Raw genomic sequence first — 20,305 nt, 5'->3', positions numbered from 1 at the left:
ACTACTCTCTTACATAATTCTGTCAACTTTGAAATTTTGATTATTTTAAATCAATAATATTGTCAGTACATTCTGCTTCTTGAAAATAGAATTCATCTGGTACTGGAAAATTAATGTTTTGCTTGGGGCTTTGCCCTTTACCTAATGTAAATTAGAGAAATTGATTAACACAATAGAAAAAAGTTATACCTTCCCCTGTAATATATTTTTGATAGCTGTTGCTTGATAAATTAGTATATTGTACATTTTAAAATGAATATGATTTATTGCTGGTGTCTGCCATATGAAGAAACACACACAAAAAAATTGTTTGCAGGATCATTGACTTGAACATATCAATGGCACTGTTGGACAATTCTTGCTGAGTGTTAAGATGATTTATGTAACAGACCGAAGGTTTCCACAGTAATGCATTATAGTCTCAAGCTATCAAGCCTTGTTCATGCAGAGACAAAAGAAACTGAAAAAACACTTGCTTCTGAAGGTCCTCCATTAAGGAATTAGAGATAAGGTTGATCCTATTAAAACAAACTCCTAGAAGTATCTACTGTTGAATATATTATCCTAACTCTCATACATGCATAAGGTACATTGCTGTTTTTCCTCTTCTAATGAGCTCATTGTTTTTACATTATTATTGATTCATAACTATTTCAGTTATGTAACAATGTGTTCAATAATAGAAGAGTAGACTGCCTGAAGCATCTATCTTTTAAAATCTGGCATCTTTCCACAATTCAGATGCAGAAGCCTTGGTGCAAATGAAAAATTAAGACACGCTCTACATAGTTGGCAGTACCATTCATTTCATTTAAATTAAATATCTATAGGCAAATTTCAGTTTTTAAGGAATTGTTGCTAATATCAGATTCTGTTGAATATGTTCACAGTGACTGATGCAACCACTGAGCACACAGATTAGACTTATTGAATGTATATTATATCTTCTGTGTTGACATACACTAATGGTTCTGCTCTTTCCAAAGGGATTTATATTGGATATTTGAATGCTTGCTGCCTCTTATGGTCAGTTTGTTTGTAATTTCTTTGGTTTAGCTTTTCTGATTACTTTTTAAAGTTTTGTTAAATTTATTTTGAAATATAAGTAAGCTTTTCTGGTGAACAGGCAATCACCACTGTAGATTATTTAAGCAGAAGGTCTTTATTTTTATTTCCTCCTTTATCCTTATTCATTTTTCCTCAGAGAATGGGAAATATTTCCTCTCTCTATTTCCCTTTACTTATGCAGTCAGGTTGTGCAAGCATTTCCCTTATTCTTCTGATAACAATGACTATTTGGCTTCTTTAAAAATAAAGATACTAGATTTTCTTGGTGTTCTTAGCATAACAGGATGCTTTGCTCTACTGTTGCTAAAATAAAGACCTTTGACATACACCCCTCCCCTTACTCCCCTTACACCCCTACTTTTGCCCCTCTTCCCCATCTTCTGGGTTTGGCCAGGTTAAGTGGCATAAAAATTAAATTGAAGCAGACCAGCAAAGTCATTGTTCAGGAACAAAAGCTTGGACTTGGATTGGACGGTGAATCAGGGTTAAGTGTTTGTATCATTTTATTCTGGCAAGCTGTTCTCATAAAATTATAGGCTAAGGTGGCTCAGATAGAGGTCTCTTGATCTCGTGGTGGATATCTGAAAGATCATCTGGTTTATGGAGTTTTCATCATTTGGGGCAGAGATGTCACAGATATTTAACCTGAAACACAGAACATTGTCTTTTAGATTTGAGAAGGCATCCTTGATTCAAACTGTTTACTCATAGTTTCAAGTCTGTTAATAGCCCACAGTTAAGGATGGTTAGTTTTGAGGTATCCGCTATGTAACTCCCATGTGAAATATGATGAAATCTACTTGCAATAAATTCAGGTGTAATGAAAATCCTCTTTATTATGAAGTCAAATTAAAGCCTGTGTCTCTTCAGTGCGTTGCAGTGGTTTTTATTGTGTTACCCTGCAAAAGACTTTCTCTCTGGAATGTAATAAAGACCTAGGAAGTTTCCCTAAACTGAAGAGCTGATAAAAACCTCAGTCACTCCCACAGTCATGATATGAAAGCACAACCACTGTCAAAGTTCCTGGCAGCTCTGTGGTAAAGTAAATAAAGAATTTACTGCTACTCTTTTTGATTCAAAAGTGAAAAGGAAAGCTTGACAGTCCTTCTGTGACCAGTAGAATGAAAAGGAGCTATTCCATGTCTTTCTAAGAACACAAAATCATGCTGATACTAAAGACAGCCATGTAAGAAAAAAAAAAAACAAAAACAAAACTTGTTGTTCGAAGGGGGGGGGGGGGGTGGAGAAGAAGGGGGAGACAAGGGAAAGGGAAGAAGGAGTGCTGGGGAAGACCCTAATCCTTCTACTTGTGCACCAGAAAATCCTATGAGAGGTAGGTTGTGGGGAAGGAATGTGCAGGTGGCTCTGCGCTGTTTCACAAGACCCGGAATTAGAGATAATGAGGAAACAAGTGGTAGAAACAAAAACTTGAGCAAGGTTGAGATAAAGTAAGTTGGCTACAGTGTTAAAGATGAGCTTTGGGCAGTGGTTAATTGCTGTCTGGCTTCAGGCGCGCATCTGAGGGTCTCTAACCAATTGTATGATAGATTTGGGCACGTGGATGGAGCGTGGGGCTATGGGGAAAGTATATGTAGTAGTGAAAAAGGGCAATAAACGTCTCCTGTTCAAGAGCCAGTAGTGAAAAAGGGCAATAAACATCTCCTGTTCAAAAGCCATCAGGAGTCCGTGTCTTGCATCCCCTCAGTAGGTGGATGCTATAGGCCACAATTATTATTAATGCATATGAGCTGTACTTATGAACTGTAATTTGTTACAGGGAGTATAACCAACCCTAATGTTTTTGGTGGTAAATTATGGCTTTCATTTGAAATTCCTGATAAATGACTTGGGATGGAAGAGATTCTCTAAGAAAGTCCAGGGGTAGGGACAGGATAATGGCTGCCCTGGAGCAGAAGCTCATTCTGCAGGGAAAACCTGGGATCAGGGCTTGTGCCTTCAGATGTTTTTTGGGGAAGATAATGGCATAACAATCCAGGAAAGCCCACTGCCACTCTGGACCAGTTGCAACCAGGGAGACTCCTTAAGAAGGCTTTCCTGATGGCAGGGGGAGAGATGGCACGGTTGTAGGAGTGGATGTTTGGAGCTTGTATCTCCTGTAGGAAGGCCAAGTGTCTATCCTATTCCTCACTCCTTGTGTAGTTGCAACATGTTTGTTTCTGGGATATGTTAGGTTTACTACAAACTTATAGGACCATTGGCTTCTGATGTACCATTGTGCCAAGTCATTACAAGCATCTTAACCATGCTACTGGACATGAGAAACCATAGTGCTGTCATGTTACTGTCATGGTACTGTTAAAGTAGCTTCCCTGAGGAACAATATATACATATACTAGGTATCATAATACCATTTTGCCTGGAAAATGTTAGGTGAATTGGGTGCTTCATAGGTACTCTCAAGTTTCTGTCCATTCCATTAGCATATGGCTTGAATTCTGCCTAGCTTTACTGAAGTTGACAAGTAGTTCATATTTTTTTTATTAATTAAATTAATAAAATATATAGGATATTTAAATATATAGTGCTTTATAACTGGCTATTTTTTTTCAGTCACTACCATAGCGTGATAGAATTTCATTTACTATAGTCAGTGATTAATCCTACACAAACTGTATATTGTTTTGTCATGATACTATTGCCTCTACTGTACTACTCATACTACTTAAGAAGCTTGCTTAAATAATTGACAATGATGTGGGATCAAATACAGTCTAACTGATTTGCAAGTAATAACCATGGTGTGATTATTTTTTTTAAAGTAATCAGAGAGCAACCTGGTATTTAAAATGCTTAGTCTATATTTAAAATGCTTATTTCATATAACATATATAAAGTAATTATGTAGTTACACATGACACAACTTGGGTTGTGGAATTTTATGACATAGTGTTTTACTTCCTTTTTAGTAAGTTAATGTCCTAAAGGCAGTTCAATTGCTTTACCATTTTTGAAGTGTTACTAATTAAAGACAGTTGAAACAGCATGTCTGAATCTAACCACAGAAAAAGCTGGAGGTGCAGAAATAAATAGCTGATTTGATGAATAATCTCAGTGTTATTGGTGTGGGCACATCCAGACTGTCAATAGTTTGTTTAAGAATATTTGCTTCCACAGCAAATGTAAATTGAAGTCCATTCTTCTTGTTAAAGTGGTCAGAGAATAACACAGAGTTTTGTCCTACTCTTGCTTCAGGCAAGTAGGAGGCCAGATCTCTTTTTTCTCCTCTAAAAGGTATTGAGCAGAGACATGTCTCCCATTAAGGAGAGCACAGGAGCAGGGAGAGAGCAAAATCTGGTGCCAGAGAAACACAGCTAGAAAGAATGGGCAGAATCAAAGTCCTCACAAATAAGGATTGTGATATCACTGGCAAACTTTTCATCTCCATGTTCTGTTGTCCTGTTTCATTCTTTAGAATTTTACTTTTGTCTTTGCAGTCTATCCTTCCCATTCCATTTCATACTGAGATAATCAATAACAGAGGTGTAAAATTTGTTGGGAAATAAACAAAGCAACCAAAACTAGGGCATTGTGCACTGGAGGAAGTTCTATGTTCAGCAGCTCATTGAAAACATGCAACATTGTTTGTTGTTGATCCAATTTATAGTTTTTATATCTGTGCTCACCCAGAAAAGAGTAATTTTAGCCATTGGTCAGGACAGCATTGCTATGATGACTAGCGAAAAAGCCCTTTGTTGATAATTGGGCATTGACTCTTCCCTTGTCCTTCTGCATGAATTCATACACCATACTGTCCTCCATTTACAAACTCATACTGTGGAACACACTGTCTTCTAATAGCTGCTCTTTGAAATTATGGCCTCCTTTTCATCATTTGCAGAAGCAGAATGTATTTAAATCCTTGCACTCCCAGAGTTAAGAAAGGCAGTGTTCAGAGCAGGGCCATGTTGCAACAAAGGGGCAGGAAGGGTGAAGCTAGGTTCCCTGTGCTATAAATCTGAGCACTGTGGGTGTAGGATGTGCAGAGTGATAGTTTGCAAAAGGAGATGAAGATTATAGCTGTTCTCACAAAAGCAGAGCAGACTTTCCGAGTGAACAACTGTAACTGATCTTTTTAACTCTTGATTTGGATCATGCATCTAACACTGCTCACCTTTTTCCTTCAAGAAATCTAAGCATAACCACCACTGTTCCCCAAATGAGCCTACCTGCTGTATGAAGAATGTAGATAAATAAAAGCAATTAATCACACAGAATCACAGAATTTCTAGGTTGGAAGAGACCTCAAGATCAACCAAGAGTCCAACCTCTGACCTAACACTAACAGTCCCCACTAAACCTAAGCTCCACATCTAAACGTCTTTTAAAGACTTCCAGGGATGGTGACTCCACTGGATGTGGATGTGGATGGTGAACACACATCCACACAGGGATGGTGTTCCAATGTCTAACAACCCTTTCGGTAAAGAAGTTCTTCCTAAGATCCAACCTAAAATTATCTGCCTTGGTGCATTACTCTGACTTTGCCTATGACTTTTTCTTGGGTCACATTGAATTGGATGACTTAATGGCAGTGGACAACAGAAGTTTAAACAGTTGCTTTATGGAAAAACTCATTTAGATGACTGAAAACATATGTATGGTTGAGTTTATAGATTAAGAAAGGAAAAATCTGTATTTTACAGATACCATAGATGTATTTTTATAAACGTAAAGGATGTTCATACAAAGTATGTGCTATTTCCGTATTTATTTATTTTTCTTTGTAGCAAAATAAATGCATGGTTCTCCTGTAAGCCTAAAAGCGATATCTTTCTTCCTCACTGTATAATTCTTGATCTGAGTGGCAGGGAGTCTTGTGAACCATTTTGAGCCAATGTTAATTTTATAAATTGCATTCCCTTTTCCACTATTCCCGTGAAAAAGGTATTCAGCTAGATGAACACTCTTGGAAAATTTTAATAGGACCCTTGAAATCTGCTTGAATTCAGCTTCTTTTTAAAAAATCTCTTTCTAATGGAAGCTGTGAAAGTATCAGAGATTTTTATGCCTTAGAGGCAATTTTTCTTCCATACATAATGGTGAAACTCCACTGTTATAATATACGGGTGTTTAAAATATTCTCTTTGTAAAATTGAAGTTCCTGCTTAGAAGTATGTGAGTTGGGCACTTTTTGTTTGTTTTGTGTGACTTTTATTATTCCTATTCAGTATTCAGATGACTTTCATAGCATTTTCTATATTTGTTTTTCAGTCTTTCCCTGGCCCAAGTCTTGAAAGTGAAGATTTCAACATACCTCCTATAACTCCTCCGTCATTGCCTGACCACTCACTGGTACACTTGAATGAGATGGAGTCTGGATACCACTCTCTGTGTCATCCAATGAACCACAACGGCCTCCTTCCATTCCACCCACAAAACATGGATCTACCCGAAATTACAGTTTCCAACATGCTCAGCCAAGATGGGACACTGCTTTCCAATTCCCTCTCTGTGGTAAGCATTTTTAGTCTTTCCCTTCTGTACTGCTGTAAGTTGTAAAAATGTGGATATATAGACCTGGGGCCATGTCCTGCACCACTGAAGTCATGGAGTAAGGTGGTCTGGCTCTGGTTTTTACATCATTACTGACTCTGAAATATATCTCTCACTGGAGGCAGTGGGGTTTTACAGATGAATTCATCAAAGCCAGGATGATACCCACTGCCTTGATATTACCCTGCCTTACAAGGATGTAAATAATGACAAAAGCAGGCCCAATGCTTTGATTTCATTGGAGCAGGATTTGGATCCAGATGGCTGTTGTTCTGTATTTTTTCTTATGAGGCTCTTTCCATTCTAATTTGCATGTACTGAGAGATGTACAAAAATTTAATATCTTCTTTCTTGTTTACCACACGTTTGGAAAACAGCAAATGTTATTTCTGATTCTAGGCCAAATCTTATAGCCTTTTTACAGTTCCCAGTCCTTAGCCAGCCAGAATCCAATTGAAATGACTGGACGATTTGCTTATAAAATCTGTCAGATAGTCATTATGGTCGTAATCTTGGGAAGCCTGATATTATAAATCACTTCTTTGAATGTTAAATTGCTTGCAACAACTGCAGAGCTACTTTACATGTTACATTTTCAAGTGGGCTCTACAAATAATTAGTATACGTCCTGCATCCCAGCTCCAGACAAGATCTTTCTACAGAGGAGGCTGTTATTTCATGTTGACATAGAATTCTAAACCAAAGAGTGAAAAATCCCATGGAAGAATATGGGGCCTGATCTTATGTGGGGCTGACATGTCTTCAGGCATTATGCTAGATGGAACTGCAGATCTAGATACACAAAGTTAAGGATTTGCTCTTTGAATTGTCTGGGCTTCTCTCCAGGAGAATCAGGAGCTTAGGGAGCTTTGTCCCATCTGGGAGGCTCTATGTGTAGACACTGAGACTGTTACACCTTCTATCTTGCTAACTCCTCACTATGTTGCCTAAAAAAATAATAATAAAGCAGGCCTGTGAACCTGCATGAGATCTGACAGTATGTGGAGCAGAACGTAGATGTTTGGGAACTGAGAGATCTGAGCTCAGCTCTCCATTAGACCCTCAGACTAACAGTCCCAGGGACAAGCTGGGAAAGCTGTGGTGGACAAGGAACTGAGGATGTGAGCTGGCAGGAAAACAGTTAGTTTACATAAAAAAATCTGCCTTGTCACAGGGCTTGATTGCAACTTAATTAAAATAAAGCTTCCTTGATTTCAAGGAGCTCTGCATTCCCTCTGAGGATGTCCAACAAGCTGTACTGCAGGGGGCTAGTCTTGGCTTCTTAGTGCTACTTAATGCTGTTTACTTTCTATTGATTTACAAGGATGTTGCATGCTTTGTGTTTGAGGTCAGAATCTGACCCCAGGGTTATGTTCAATAATAGGAGGTAGGGGAGAGGAAGATTTTAATGCAGAAATATAATTATTCTTCATGGAAATGTTTTGAATTTTACTTGCATTTCTACAAAACTGATAGCATACATTAAAGAACATGAGATAAATCGTATGCAGGGTTCTCAGGATCATAACTATGAAAGGACCTGACAAAGTAAGAGGATCTCATGACATTCCAGTCAAGACAAGCAGTATTTTATTGGATTGACCTCTTTTGAGCCACGGTTATGGCTGAAAACTATGCATTCTTTTAAGCTCTGATGTTCCACATTAACCTCTCACAACAGGCTCTGAACAAAGGGCGTTGAGAGTTTGTAGATCATCACAGTAAATTATTGCATCAAGGGCAAATAAATAAATAAATAAATAAATAAATAAAGCATAATACAACTAGACAATTTTGCTATTGGGACTTAGTGTAGGTCAGAAAAAATGAAAATCAGAACTCAGGGAAATATGCACTAAATTTAAATAGTCATTTCTCAGAATTCGGTCAATAAATAAAACATGATCCTTGAAGCATCATAGGCTAACTCCACTGTTATCCCTATCTTGCATGCCCTTTACACGTAAGAGAGACTGTTAACTAGCAATAGTTTTAGCTCAAGCTGTCTTGTCTGTCAAGGGGACTAAGCTACATCTCGCATTAGTACAACTGGTAGGATGTTAACACCACAATTTTGTACAGCTCTGTTTTGCAGTATGGTTCCTCTGATGTGAATTTTATAACGAGAAGAATTAACGTGAGGGAGATAATTTAAGTTAATACTTCAGTGAATTCAACGCCTGCTTCAGTGAATAAAATGGTTACATCATCGTTTTGGCCTTCCATTGTTTAATAAAGACAAGATTTTGTAGGTTTAGCATTCTTTATAATCCAGAACCTTTACATTTCTTCTTTAGTATGACTCTTTTCTCCTGCTATTACTCATCTCTAAGTTTCCTTTTTACTATCTTGCCTAGCTCTGATCCACTTAACAAGTATTTGCCTAAATCATGTTTATATTGCCTCACATATAAAATAATATATAAGTTTCTCCAATCTATCTAAACCCTTGGTTTCGTATAATTTCTAGTATATCAGCTATCACTTAAGAGTATTTGAAAACCATATATCTTGCTTCATTTTTCAGGGCACTAATGAGTATTTTTAGAAAAAATTATTCTTAGAAATTAATCTGTTGGCTGTTCTCCATCCCCAATTAATTTCACATCTTCAGCAAATTTTACTTATACTGGAACAAACTCAGCTGCAGTGCAATGTGCATCTGATTGAATTTGTTCCTTTTTATATTTTTAATTTCAACGTCTTTCCTTTTAGCCAGTTTTTAGCTCTTGTTGGTATTTCAGAAATGATGCCTACCTTTTTGTCACTGTTACAACCAATGAGTGGTTTTCAGTTGCTTTTTTTATAGACAAAGCATTAATTAATGCTAGCCAAATGGGAGAAAGGAAGCACAGTGAGCTCAAAAAACAAAGTAGGAAAATAATTTGTACATTGTAGCATTTCTCTTTCATCTCAAATACCAGGTGTTTTCAGATGAGGATTTCCATTATTTTGGAGAGATTGAAAATTGAGGATTTAGCCCTCCTAAAAATCCTTCAAAACTCCCCTGGTTTCATACTGTACAGCACTCCCTCCAAGCTTCAAATGAAATCCCTTTGAGTAAGGATTGCAGGATTTACCCCAAGCTCTGTAAGCATTCTCCTCTGTGGAAGTGCTTAAACACACACAATAAGAACCCACTCCTGGCTCAGTGAATTCTTATTAGGGATCAGCTTCTTACAGATTTTTTACACTGTGGGAATTCTTTCTGAAAAATTTTACAATGCTGGGAGATGAAAATTTCCCATTGCCATTTACTGTCTGACACTTAAATTCGGAATTAACCTTCTTTGAAGTTTTTTAGATTGATTGAAGTTCCTATTGCATCCCCAGTACTTTAAAATAAAATAAAAAGTTGCTACAATTTCACTTTCTTAGTATTTTGCTGTCAGTTCATATATTAGTTTATATGTTTATTTATTCTTGTTTTCCTCTTAGGTGACATACTGGCATATACATACATACACACACATGCTCATTTACACTATGCTGTCACATACAGATTTCGTTAGGTGCTTGTTATATCTGATATTTGTATTGACTACTGGGGGCAGAGAAGTCTGCAAAATTCATGCAGAATATGAGTATGGCACCATGGTCCAGCCTTAGCGTGATGGTCTACATGTGGGAGGTCTTTAAAGTCCTTCTTCAAAATGGACCTGACTTCTATTCTTGACTCTTAAGTGTATTCAATCAGATATGGCTATAGCTGTTTAATGAAAATGTCTTGATAGCTCTGTAGGCATGTTTGTTTTTTATACAGTGGAATAATGGTCCCTTATCAACATACTGCACTTGAAGGTAGTCCCATGTAGGTTAGGTTCAGTTGGGTCTTGACTGACCAGTACTTCTCTACATGAATTTTCCTGAAATATTCCAAGAACTACAAGAAATACCTTTTCAACAATTACAAATAAATGCATGTGTATGCTATCCTTATGAGAACGTACCTTTATCTGTAAAAATGCTTCTGGATGTCTTGCACAGAACGAATTTTACTGTGTGTTCTTTTTATCAACAAAATTATAGACATTTCAGCTTCTTTAGTATATCCTGTAAATGGTTGCTTTTTTTTTCCTTAAGAAGCCAGGGATGAAATCAGTGTTGTTTTCATATACAGGGAAGAAAAAAAGAAGAAAAAAAAAAAAAACACAAATAAACAAACAAATGAACAAACAAAACTATTTTTGGAATGCTTTCATTTATGACCTTTGTGCTAATCTTTTTAAAGATGTTGCTCATGATGTTATAGTGTAGAAAATTTGCAAGAAAGAAATAAAAGCAATTTCAATTTCTTGGAATGCTTTACATTTCTGGGTTTGAACTTTAAAGTGGAAAAGATGTTAAAAGGCAATAAAATCAGGGGATTTATTTCCCAAATGCTTTACTTGTGCTGGCAACAAAAGCCAGTATAATGTATATACTTAGGTTTATTGTCATTTTTGGTATACAGTCAAGGCACACTTTGAATTCAAAGGCTACTGTACAACTGTTTTGACAACAACCACATCAGTAGGTAATGTGCAGGACATACGAAACTGAAGTAAAAATGTTTCTTTAGGTCTATAGGGAGTGCAGTACATCAATGAATTCAGATATATTAGAGCAGCATGAATTTCTAATATGTTGCTCTTATGGAAAAGACCACTGGCATATTGAATAATGCTGGTTTCAAAGCAGAGCATAAAATGTGATTACAGACAATTTCATTGCTGTTTTTAAAATAAATATTTTCAAAATCTTGAGGTATTTTATTTCATGTAATGCATAAAATATGTAATAGTGGACTAGAGCTAAAGATCTTCTAGGACACCAAAGAGTAGGTGATGTCAGCTATAATTATTCAGATGTGGAATAATAGAAGCATTAGTTTAAAATAAAATGCATGTCACAAAGGCCCATGTCCTTGTATACAAAAAAAAAAAAAAAAAAAAAAGCAATAAAGAGCTTTTTTTTTACACTGTGACAGAAGAATAAAGGCAATGAATAATTATTTAACATTATGCCCCAATTCATCAAAGCCCAAACAATTACATTATACTTTTTCATGAATTATATTTTTTAGATATGCAAGCCATGAGAGAGTAATATCTTAAACAAAATGTGGCACTATAGAACACAAAAGAAAAGCAGACAGCTACTATTTTTTTTTTTTTCAGTTTTTATCTCAGGTGGAATGAAGCTAGTATTTCTTATTCATAGTAGAGTTGCTAAGAAATCCAATACAGGAGGTTGTTGTTGTTGTAGCTGGTATGTGTTTAAGAGATTTTGTTTTTACAGCTTCATACATTTTAGTTTAAATTCAGTATTCATGACTCATCTTGAGGCTGACCTATATGGTTGATTTTTTTGTCACCTTTAAGCACTAGTGCAAACTACTGAGTCAAACAGAAAATTTTTGTTGCTGATGAACAAAATGAATAACTTTCATAACAAAACAATGTATTTGTCCCTTCTTCTAACCTAAGTGTTGAGATCTGCATCATGCTTGGATATTTTTTTTTTTAGCTTGTATTGCATGCTAGTGGTAGGAGATAGTTTTAGTCTCTGGTGAATACTTCACATTTGTGCCTCATTACCAGGCTCTGGTCTTCAGTTTACATCAAAATTTACTGTTATGCTACACAGACCTGCTGCTACACCACATTTTATTGCAGTGAATTATTGCCATCAGAACCATGAAATCATAAAGCTAAGGTCATGGAATACCTTGTGTAAAAGTATTTGTTTTTTTTTTTTTCTCTTGTCAAGCAACTTTTTATTGCTTGATAGGATATCTTCTTTTCCTTTTTTATTTATTATTATTTTTTTTTATTTAAACATAATTTAGAAGCTGGATTTTCTCACTGAAATTAGCCTTGTTCGACAAAAGGTTGCAGTAGTTAGTGCATGGTTTGTTAAGCAGTCTAACTGTAGGGACATACAACCAAATCTTCAGCTTATGTCAGTTGGTATGACTTTATTGTCTTCACTGGAATTGTGATAATTTATTCTGTACAGGGACATCATGTTTATCATTCCTTATGTTTGATGTTTGATGTCTGGTGTATGTTTTGTCATCAGTAAGGCAACAGATATGTAGAGGAGCTGATTGAGATGTAACTTGATCAGCAGGTAAATACCTGCATACTGCATATCACCTATCAGAAGACTATTCACTGTGCTAAAACAAACAAACAAACAAACAAACAAACCTCGTATCTACAAATTACAGCTGTATAAAATCAGACTGGAAACAAGGCATACATTTTTAACAGTGATAGAGCTTTACCATTAAGATAATATACTGTGGGAGGTGGTAGGTTCTCTGTAACTGAGGATTGAAATCAAGATGAGGTATCTCTCAAAAAGATGTGATAGAGCTGGGAATGTTCCAATGACCCTCCAGCTGCAGCCATGGCATCAAAACTTTCTTGTGGATCATGCCATCCCCTGGGGACAGTAGACATAAGGACATACGCGCACGTTAGAGGGGATGCCATGGGTATCACCCCAGCTGGTAGCACCTCTGCAGTTGTCTGAGTTCCCAGTGGAAACTCAGCATACTGGTAACAACCACTCTGTGGTTGCAGGCTACCAATGGACTCCGCCTTCTTGAGGTCAACCGGGGCTAGAATTGCTGTGAGAATTTTTGTGTCTAGTGTTTTTCATAAGCTTTTTTTTCTTTCTTTCTTCTGATCTTAAAGTACCTGGAAAAGCTCCTTTCTTTCTGTAAATACTAAGAACTTACATTAAAGATAGATCAGATAAACATTTTCTCATTACTGCAGGAAAAAAATAAAAAGTACACAAATGACCAGCAGTCTGTCTGTCTATCTGTCTGTCTTTGCTTCTTTCTTTCTTTCTTTCTTTCTTTCTTTCTTTCTTTCTTTCTTTCTTTCTTTCTTTCTTTCTTTCTTTCTTTCTTTCTTTCTTTCTTTCTTTCTTTTTCTTTCTTTCTTTCTTTCTTTCTTTTCTTTCTTTCTTTTTCTTTTTCTCTCTTTCTTTTTCTTTTTCTTTCTTTCTTTCTTTCTTTCTTTCTTTCTTTCTTTCTTTCTTTCTTCCTTCCTTCCTTCCTTCCTTCCTTCCTTCCTTCCTTCCTTCCTTCCTTCCTTCCTTCCTTCCTTCCTTCCTTCCTTCCTTCCTTCCTTCCTTCCTTTCTTTCTTTCTTTCTTTCTTTCTTTCTTTCTTTCTTTCTTTCTTTCTTTCTTTCTTTCTTTCTTTTTTTTTTTTCTAATAATTCCAAATCTCATTTTTAAAATTGCTCCTCAAGCTGTTGATATACTCTCAGTTCAGAAGTACAGCATTCTGCTTATTTGAGTATGGTTGTTGAGACTCCATGCAGCTCATGCATTTCACAAATTAAGTAGGGAAACAATTTCAGTGTAATTTCAACAAGAAATAACAAGGTGGGATATTTTTATTTTGAAAACTGCCTTCTGTAGAACTTTGGTGAACTTCTTTCATGGCAGTTACCCATTGTCTAAATAGGATTTTATTTGCTACATACAAACGCAAAACTACATTCATATAGCAGCATTACTCGTTTCTTTAACCAGGTCCCATGGCATAGGCACAAGCTAAGATGCGATGAATGTGGTGCAGAGAGAAAGCCTTCAGTTGCGGGTGGTAGATTATATAGCACCTGACTTGTGAAGTACTCACAGGAGTGATTAATGCATAAGCAGCATCATAGCTGCAACTGTCAAACAAAACAGATAATAGAGTATGCAAATAGAGAAAACATAACTCTCAGAAAATGTCAGAAATTCAGGGGTTCCAGCAGCAGAGATTGTTGACTTTAATCTGCTGCTTTTAACATCGCATGTAGTTGTCGAGAACAGCAAGATAATGAAATGTTTCTGAAGACTCGGTCTTTGGAAAAAAAAAAAAAAAAAAAAAAAAAAGTTTGTGATCTTAAGGCATATAGATGGAATAGAAATGAAATGTCTTTCTCAAAAACTGAGAAGGTGCTTCTGTGAAGACAAAAAGGAAGAAGCCCACAGTGCAGATTAAAAGGAGAGTTTTGTGCATCAGGTGGAACAGCCTCTCCTTCCACCTGTTTTCGTTATTTAAATGGATATATTTGCATTGCTTGAAACTCTGAAGCAGTTGAGAAGACTGCACACCCGGCACGTATTTGTACGGTGTTCATCATCTCAGCCCATCTTGTTACCTTGTTCAGGAAGTAGGAAGATGTGTTTTATGGCTGAAACTCAGTATGGCTTTCAGTGTTTTAACTTGGTCTGCCATTTGCATGCTGGAAGTTCACTTGTGCTGCATGACTGTGCTGAAGGCTGGGGCAACAGCAGCCCAGAGCTTAGTGCTGGTGTTACCTGTTAAAATGGAGCATAAATTCATAGACTCATAAGTATTTAGCTTTTTTTTTTTTTTTTAATTTACTTTGAAAAAAAAAAGATCATATTTTTGTTTTTCTTAATTTTTCAGATTTGAACAAATATAAGAAGTTCAACTAATATATCACACTGTTTCTCAACTGTTTTGATGGTTTTGCAGTACTCTTAAGTGTCATTATTTCAGTTTTCCATCAACATGATTTGCCCAGAGAAGCTGGGCAAATGCCCCATCCCTGGAGGTGTTGGATGGGGCCCTGGGAAACCTGGTTGGGTGGGTGGCATCCCTGCCTATGGCAGGGGGGTTGGAACTGGGTGATCTTTAAGGTCCCTTCTGACCCAAGCAGTTTTATGATTCCATGAGCACTGTTAGGACTTTTTGCAGCAACAAGTATAATACTTCAGGAGGAAAGGTTTCTGCTTGTCAGTGTTTTGAGATTTGGAGAAAACAAAAAATAAAATATAACATTTCTTATTTTTATTCCTGTTCTTTCTCAAGGCAACTATGAAATGTTTAAAGTGTAAGGATCTCTATTCCTCCCCGGTCATCTCAGTAACAAAAAGGTTCGTTTTAGCTTGGTGTCTATTTGTTTCCTCCTTCAATAACACAAAATCAGTACAGATACACTATATAAATGCCCTTTCTTATGTAGAGATTCTCTAGGGACAGCATGTAAACCTTTAACCTCCACTGCTGGAGTAATCCTGTATTTCAGTCAAATGCAGACAACTGAGGCTCTCATCTATGTAGCCTCAGTCACAAACCTGTTTTGAACTGCATTCGTGGCACGTTTTAAATCAGACAGTAAAGATATGAAAATGAATGTTCTTAATTCATTTTCTGTGCATTTCATTGATGAATACAGTTGCAAAAAAAGGACTTAAAGTATGTGAGGGCATCAATAAGCCTTATGGAGATTGGAACATCTCTAAGACATGCTTGTGCATATCTTTCAATTACAAAAGCCTCAAAAATTAATCCTTTCAGGGTAACAAAGACATTCCAGTTTATTGCATATGATTGGAGTGTATGCAACATTACTCTTTGAACCAACATACAGAGAAAGATGAGTCCTTCCTTGGTCTCTTGTTGCATGCAATGGTGGAGATGTTACAAGTAGTGACATGGCTCTCTATGCACCTGCCCTGACTTGGAGATGGTAAGGACTGTAGTTCTCAGGGTACATATATAAATATACATATATGCATGTATATACATATGTATGAGCATATATATGTGTGTGTGTGTATGTATGTGTCACACTGTTAACCACTGAAGCCCTCTGCTGGAAAGGAAATGTAAAAGACAGGATATAACATCTGCAACATGGCCCCTGACCCCCAAATGTGTATCCACATTGTATGATAAAGAGGGACTGAAACTACTGCCAAATTCCCGTAATACAGATTTAATCAATGGTTGCATTACAGAAAGATTTTACTAAATCTCTGGGTTATGGGTGATGTTGCAGTGCCTGAGAGTTAGTAACTTTAACAATAGGTACGTACCTTTGCTATTTGAGTTAACAAAGGAAGTAGCCTAGTTGCTAGGGTGAGATATGGCATACCTAATAGATGACCAGAGGAAGCTACACTATATCCCATCTTCAGAATTCTACTTGTCTACCAGTGGTGATAATGGAGTACAGGTACCTTTACCTCATCCTTACAAAAGTTATCTTAACTGAAAAAATGTTTAAAATTAGATGCTTTGGTCCTTTAGCAAAAAAGCCCTGTGCATGGAGGATTTACAGGATCAGGCCCTTGATGAGAATGCAACTCTTCTTTTATTCAGAGATGGGACTTCCTTCTAATATACTTTAAGATTACTTTCATTCACACATAAAGAATTTCAGAGATTAACTCAGTAACTAAGCTTCAGTTTCCTACATATGCCCTAATACTCAAGCGTGGGATCCCAGTTTAATGAATTTTACTGAACTCTTCTTTCTTATGAAGTAGCAAAGAAAGTGTTTAGTGCAATAGGCTTAGTGCTGATCTGGATATTAAGTGTAGCTTAAGTTGCCCAACAGAAAGTACACAGTGTAAAATAACCACTGGCAAATTTTTTTTTTTTTTTTTTTCCCCCCCAGGACAGATAAACCACAGCATTTTAAATGCTAGCAGCACTTCATTCTTTTGTAGGGCCTTTCTTGCATCTTGAAGTGCTTTGTAGTTGGTAATTAGCTAAGAAGGTAACGTACTAATAATGGTACAAATAGGTATTTGCGGTATTAACCCCTGATATCTGTCAGGTATGATACTGTAAAATAGAACAACATTTTCTTTATTAAAAAACAAGCAAAATGCAATGCACAATGTACAAATAAAGCAGAGTCCCATGCTGAAAAAGGCTGAAAGAGACAAATCTTAAGGGAGGGAAAGAAGATGACTACCTTATGGGTCCCATAATAATGAAAGTATTAGCAGGAGCTGATTTCATCTGTGATTATCAGTAACACAAAGGTGGGCGGTAATGTGGTGAGAGACAACTTTCAATATTAGAACTAACAAAAGTCCTCAAGTATAATAAAGAAAGGAGTTAGCAGCCGTGTGTTACACATGTAATATGAAGTAATTATAGTGTCTGCATAAAATGATAGCTGAGACCTTTAAGCTATCACACAACCTGAAAGTGATACTACAGCCTTATTTAAGGGCCATGGAAAACATACAAAGGTGGTTTCACTTGCCCTTGAAACACAGTGACCTCTGGGGAGAAATGAAGCATCTGTTTTACCACAGTTTGATGCTCCAAGGCCCCGGACTCCCAATCCCGTGCCTTACAGGCCAGTTGCAGAGTACACGTGTTTCTTCTCACTTGCCATCAGCTTTCACAAGTGCAACAAGGAGAAAACGCATGCAAGGAAAGCTCACAGCCTGGGGCCTGGCCTATGTAATTTTAATTGTGGCTGGCATTGTCGTTCGTGGCTTCTGCCTCTGAATTGCTCCTTTAGTGGTTGAAAATCTCAGTGTGATTTTCAGAAGTGCTCTTGTACAGCATTGATCCTGTCCGCCTCTAGCAGGGGCTTTCCCAGAGTTTCAGCAGAGACAGAGGTAGTCCTAAAGCAGACACTTCCTTTTTTATATATTAATTGGGAAAATTCAGACTTTAGATTACATCATATTATAGGTCTGTTGTTGTAATTGGTTGTCAGTGGTTGTCAGTGGTTGTCTCTGCCTTCATGATTCTAAACTTATTTTCTGTGTGTAACATTTTAAAAAGTAGTGCAAGTTGTAGCAAGGCTGAAGAGGAAAAATAGTGTGTTGTTTTAGAACAATTTATATTTTGATTATCGTATAATTAAAGACATACTGGAAAGCCGTACTAGAGGGAAAAGTTGCACGTGTAACCTGACCTTGTGGATCTTGGCTCACAGCAGAGTTAATGCTGTGTTACTCACCAAATAACAGAAATTAGTGCAGCAGGAACTTGAGGTTCTCTCCTTAATCTAGTCCAACGGAGGACTTTAAAAGGCCATCTGCCCATAAGTAGAATACTCTGTATGTTTGTCATTTCTGACAGATGTTTGTCTTATTTTTTAGAGAATTCCTCTAATGGAAATGGCACAGGTTCCTCAGGCAAACTCTGGGTACACTTCCTCAACCTTAAAATTTCACCTACTTCACTGTATACTTAAAACCTAGTAGTCAATGGAGGTTAACACAGACCATTTACTCTTTTCAACTGTCTTTTTTTTTTTTTTTCAGGTGTTTATATATGTATTTATAAAATGTATATTTATCTAAGAATGAATGATAGGTAATAGATGTTGATGGAACAGCTAGGAAATAAATAATCAAGAGGATGCATATTAACTCAGACTGTTTTGGTTCACAGCTGACTTGACCATTTAAGAAACAGTAGAAAAATAATCAGCTTTTCCCAAATCTTATTAGCATGTAATCATTATCCAGATCGCATTAGCCCGTAACCTACAGTGAGAAAATAACTCTTCTTGAAGGTTCAGCTATAGTGTGCTATTTTATGAAATTGTTTATGTGCATATTTTCAGTATGATATTTATTTATCACCATCCATTACTTAGAAAGTTAGTCTGAAGCAATAGATGTTTATGATACTTAAGGAATGTCACTGCAAGTAATGGGATAAAAATAAGCAATGGGTGAAGGTTAAGGAAAAAGCCCTGTAATGTCATCCAAATAGTCTGCAGGTAGCGTTAAAGCACTGGAACATATATGTATGGAAAAATCCTGCAATGGCTGGAAGATGGGCTGGATGATTTAACAGGCCTTTCTTTGAGATGTAATTTCTATAACTAGTTGATACATACACTGGAGTTCAGACATTTGGACTCATTTCTTGTTTGTCTGGCAAACTATTTCCTGTGAAAGGTTATAAATTACAATAAATAGACTTTGCAGAAGATGAGCTAAATGATATACTTGGAAAGAGTTTCTTTGCTGATATTCAAGACAATAATGTTAAAGCAGAAAAAAAAAACAATAGAGTCCTAATCCAGTGGCTTTGCTTGAGTGCAGTGCTAGGAAGGTGCAGAACCATAAATAACATTTACATTGGATAGAGTCTTCTGTATTCTAACAATAACTTAGGATAAAACAGATAAAGTAGAGAAACAAATGTGTGACTGACTTAGAAGAAGTTTTCCTCCTTAGTTTGCAACAAAGAATTCACTGATGAGGGAGGGAGGGAAAGAAGGGAAAGCAAGTATTTATAAAAATGTTGATGTAGTTATAATTAGATCCATTTTAGAACCAAAAGTTTTATGCAGAAACTGACAGAAGGATACACAATAATTATAGTTTGCTGACAAGCTGAATAGAGTTTCCTTTTTTTATCTTATGGTTTTAGGAAACCAAACTGTAAATAAATATGCAGTTTGACAGATTGTAATTGCGATCAGCAAGGCGTCTTTTCATTTAATCAGATGGTGTTATTAAAATGGGGTTACAATTAAACATTTTATAATGTGACGTAGAACTCTATTAAAATTCTCTAGCAAACAGTAATTTGCATTTGATGCTTCTGAAACCCATTTCTATTTGCAGAAATGTTATTGGCTGTGACCTTCCAGTGGTTAGGTCTCAGTTTGCTGTTCTCTTCCTACTTTGATAAATGATATTAAGTATCCTCTTTCTTACTTCACAATGAAGCTTATAATATTAATTTTGCATTATTTTATTATATTAGTTTTTATCGTTGTACTGCTATGCATTGACAAAACCAAGTTTGCACCAGAGAAAATGTGGAATTAACTAAAAGAGCATAAATTTTCTTAATCTTAGAAATTGTAGATTTGATCAACTGTAAGCATGTCTCTGATTCACAAGTAAATGTTTCAAGGAAAAGTAATTTGGCTTTTGAAAGATATTTAGCATTCACCATATTGCTGTACCCAAGACATTAT

The 20,305-nt window shown here is 36.4% G+C and overlaps 1 protein-coding gene across 1 annotated transcript in view; it reads left to right on the top strand.

The window, feature by feature from the left end:
• TOX (thymocyte selection associated high mobility group box) overlaps window positions 1-20,305 on the top strand; it is a gene marked incomplete at its 5' end in the record, with an annotated part of 219,790 nt that overhangs the window by 123,486 nt on the left and 75,999 nt on the right. The window contains one exon of the mRNA XM_084283136.1: window positions 6,301-6,543. Coding sequence (XP_084139262.1) covers window positions 6,301-6,543 — 243 coding nt within the window. The remainder of the gene's footprint in view (window positions 1-6,300; window positions 6,544-20,305) is intronic.

This window comes from Netta rufina (genome assembly GCF_964035555.1).
Source record: "Netta rufina genome assembly, chromosome: 2".
In the NCBI taxonomy this organism is placed as follows: Eukaryota; Metazoa; Chordata; class Aves; order Anseriformes; family Anatidae; genus Netta; species Netta rufina.
The sequence above is the reverse complement of the archived record's forward strand: the minus strand, read 5'-3'. Positions and strand labels throughout refer to the sequence as shown.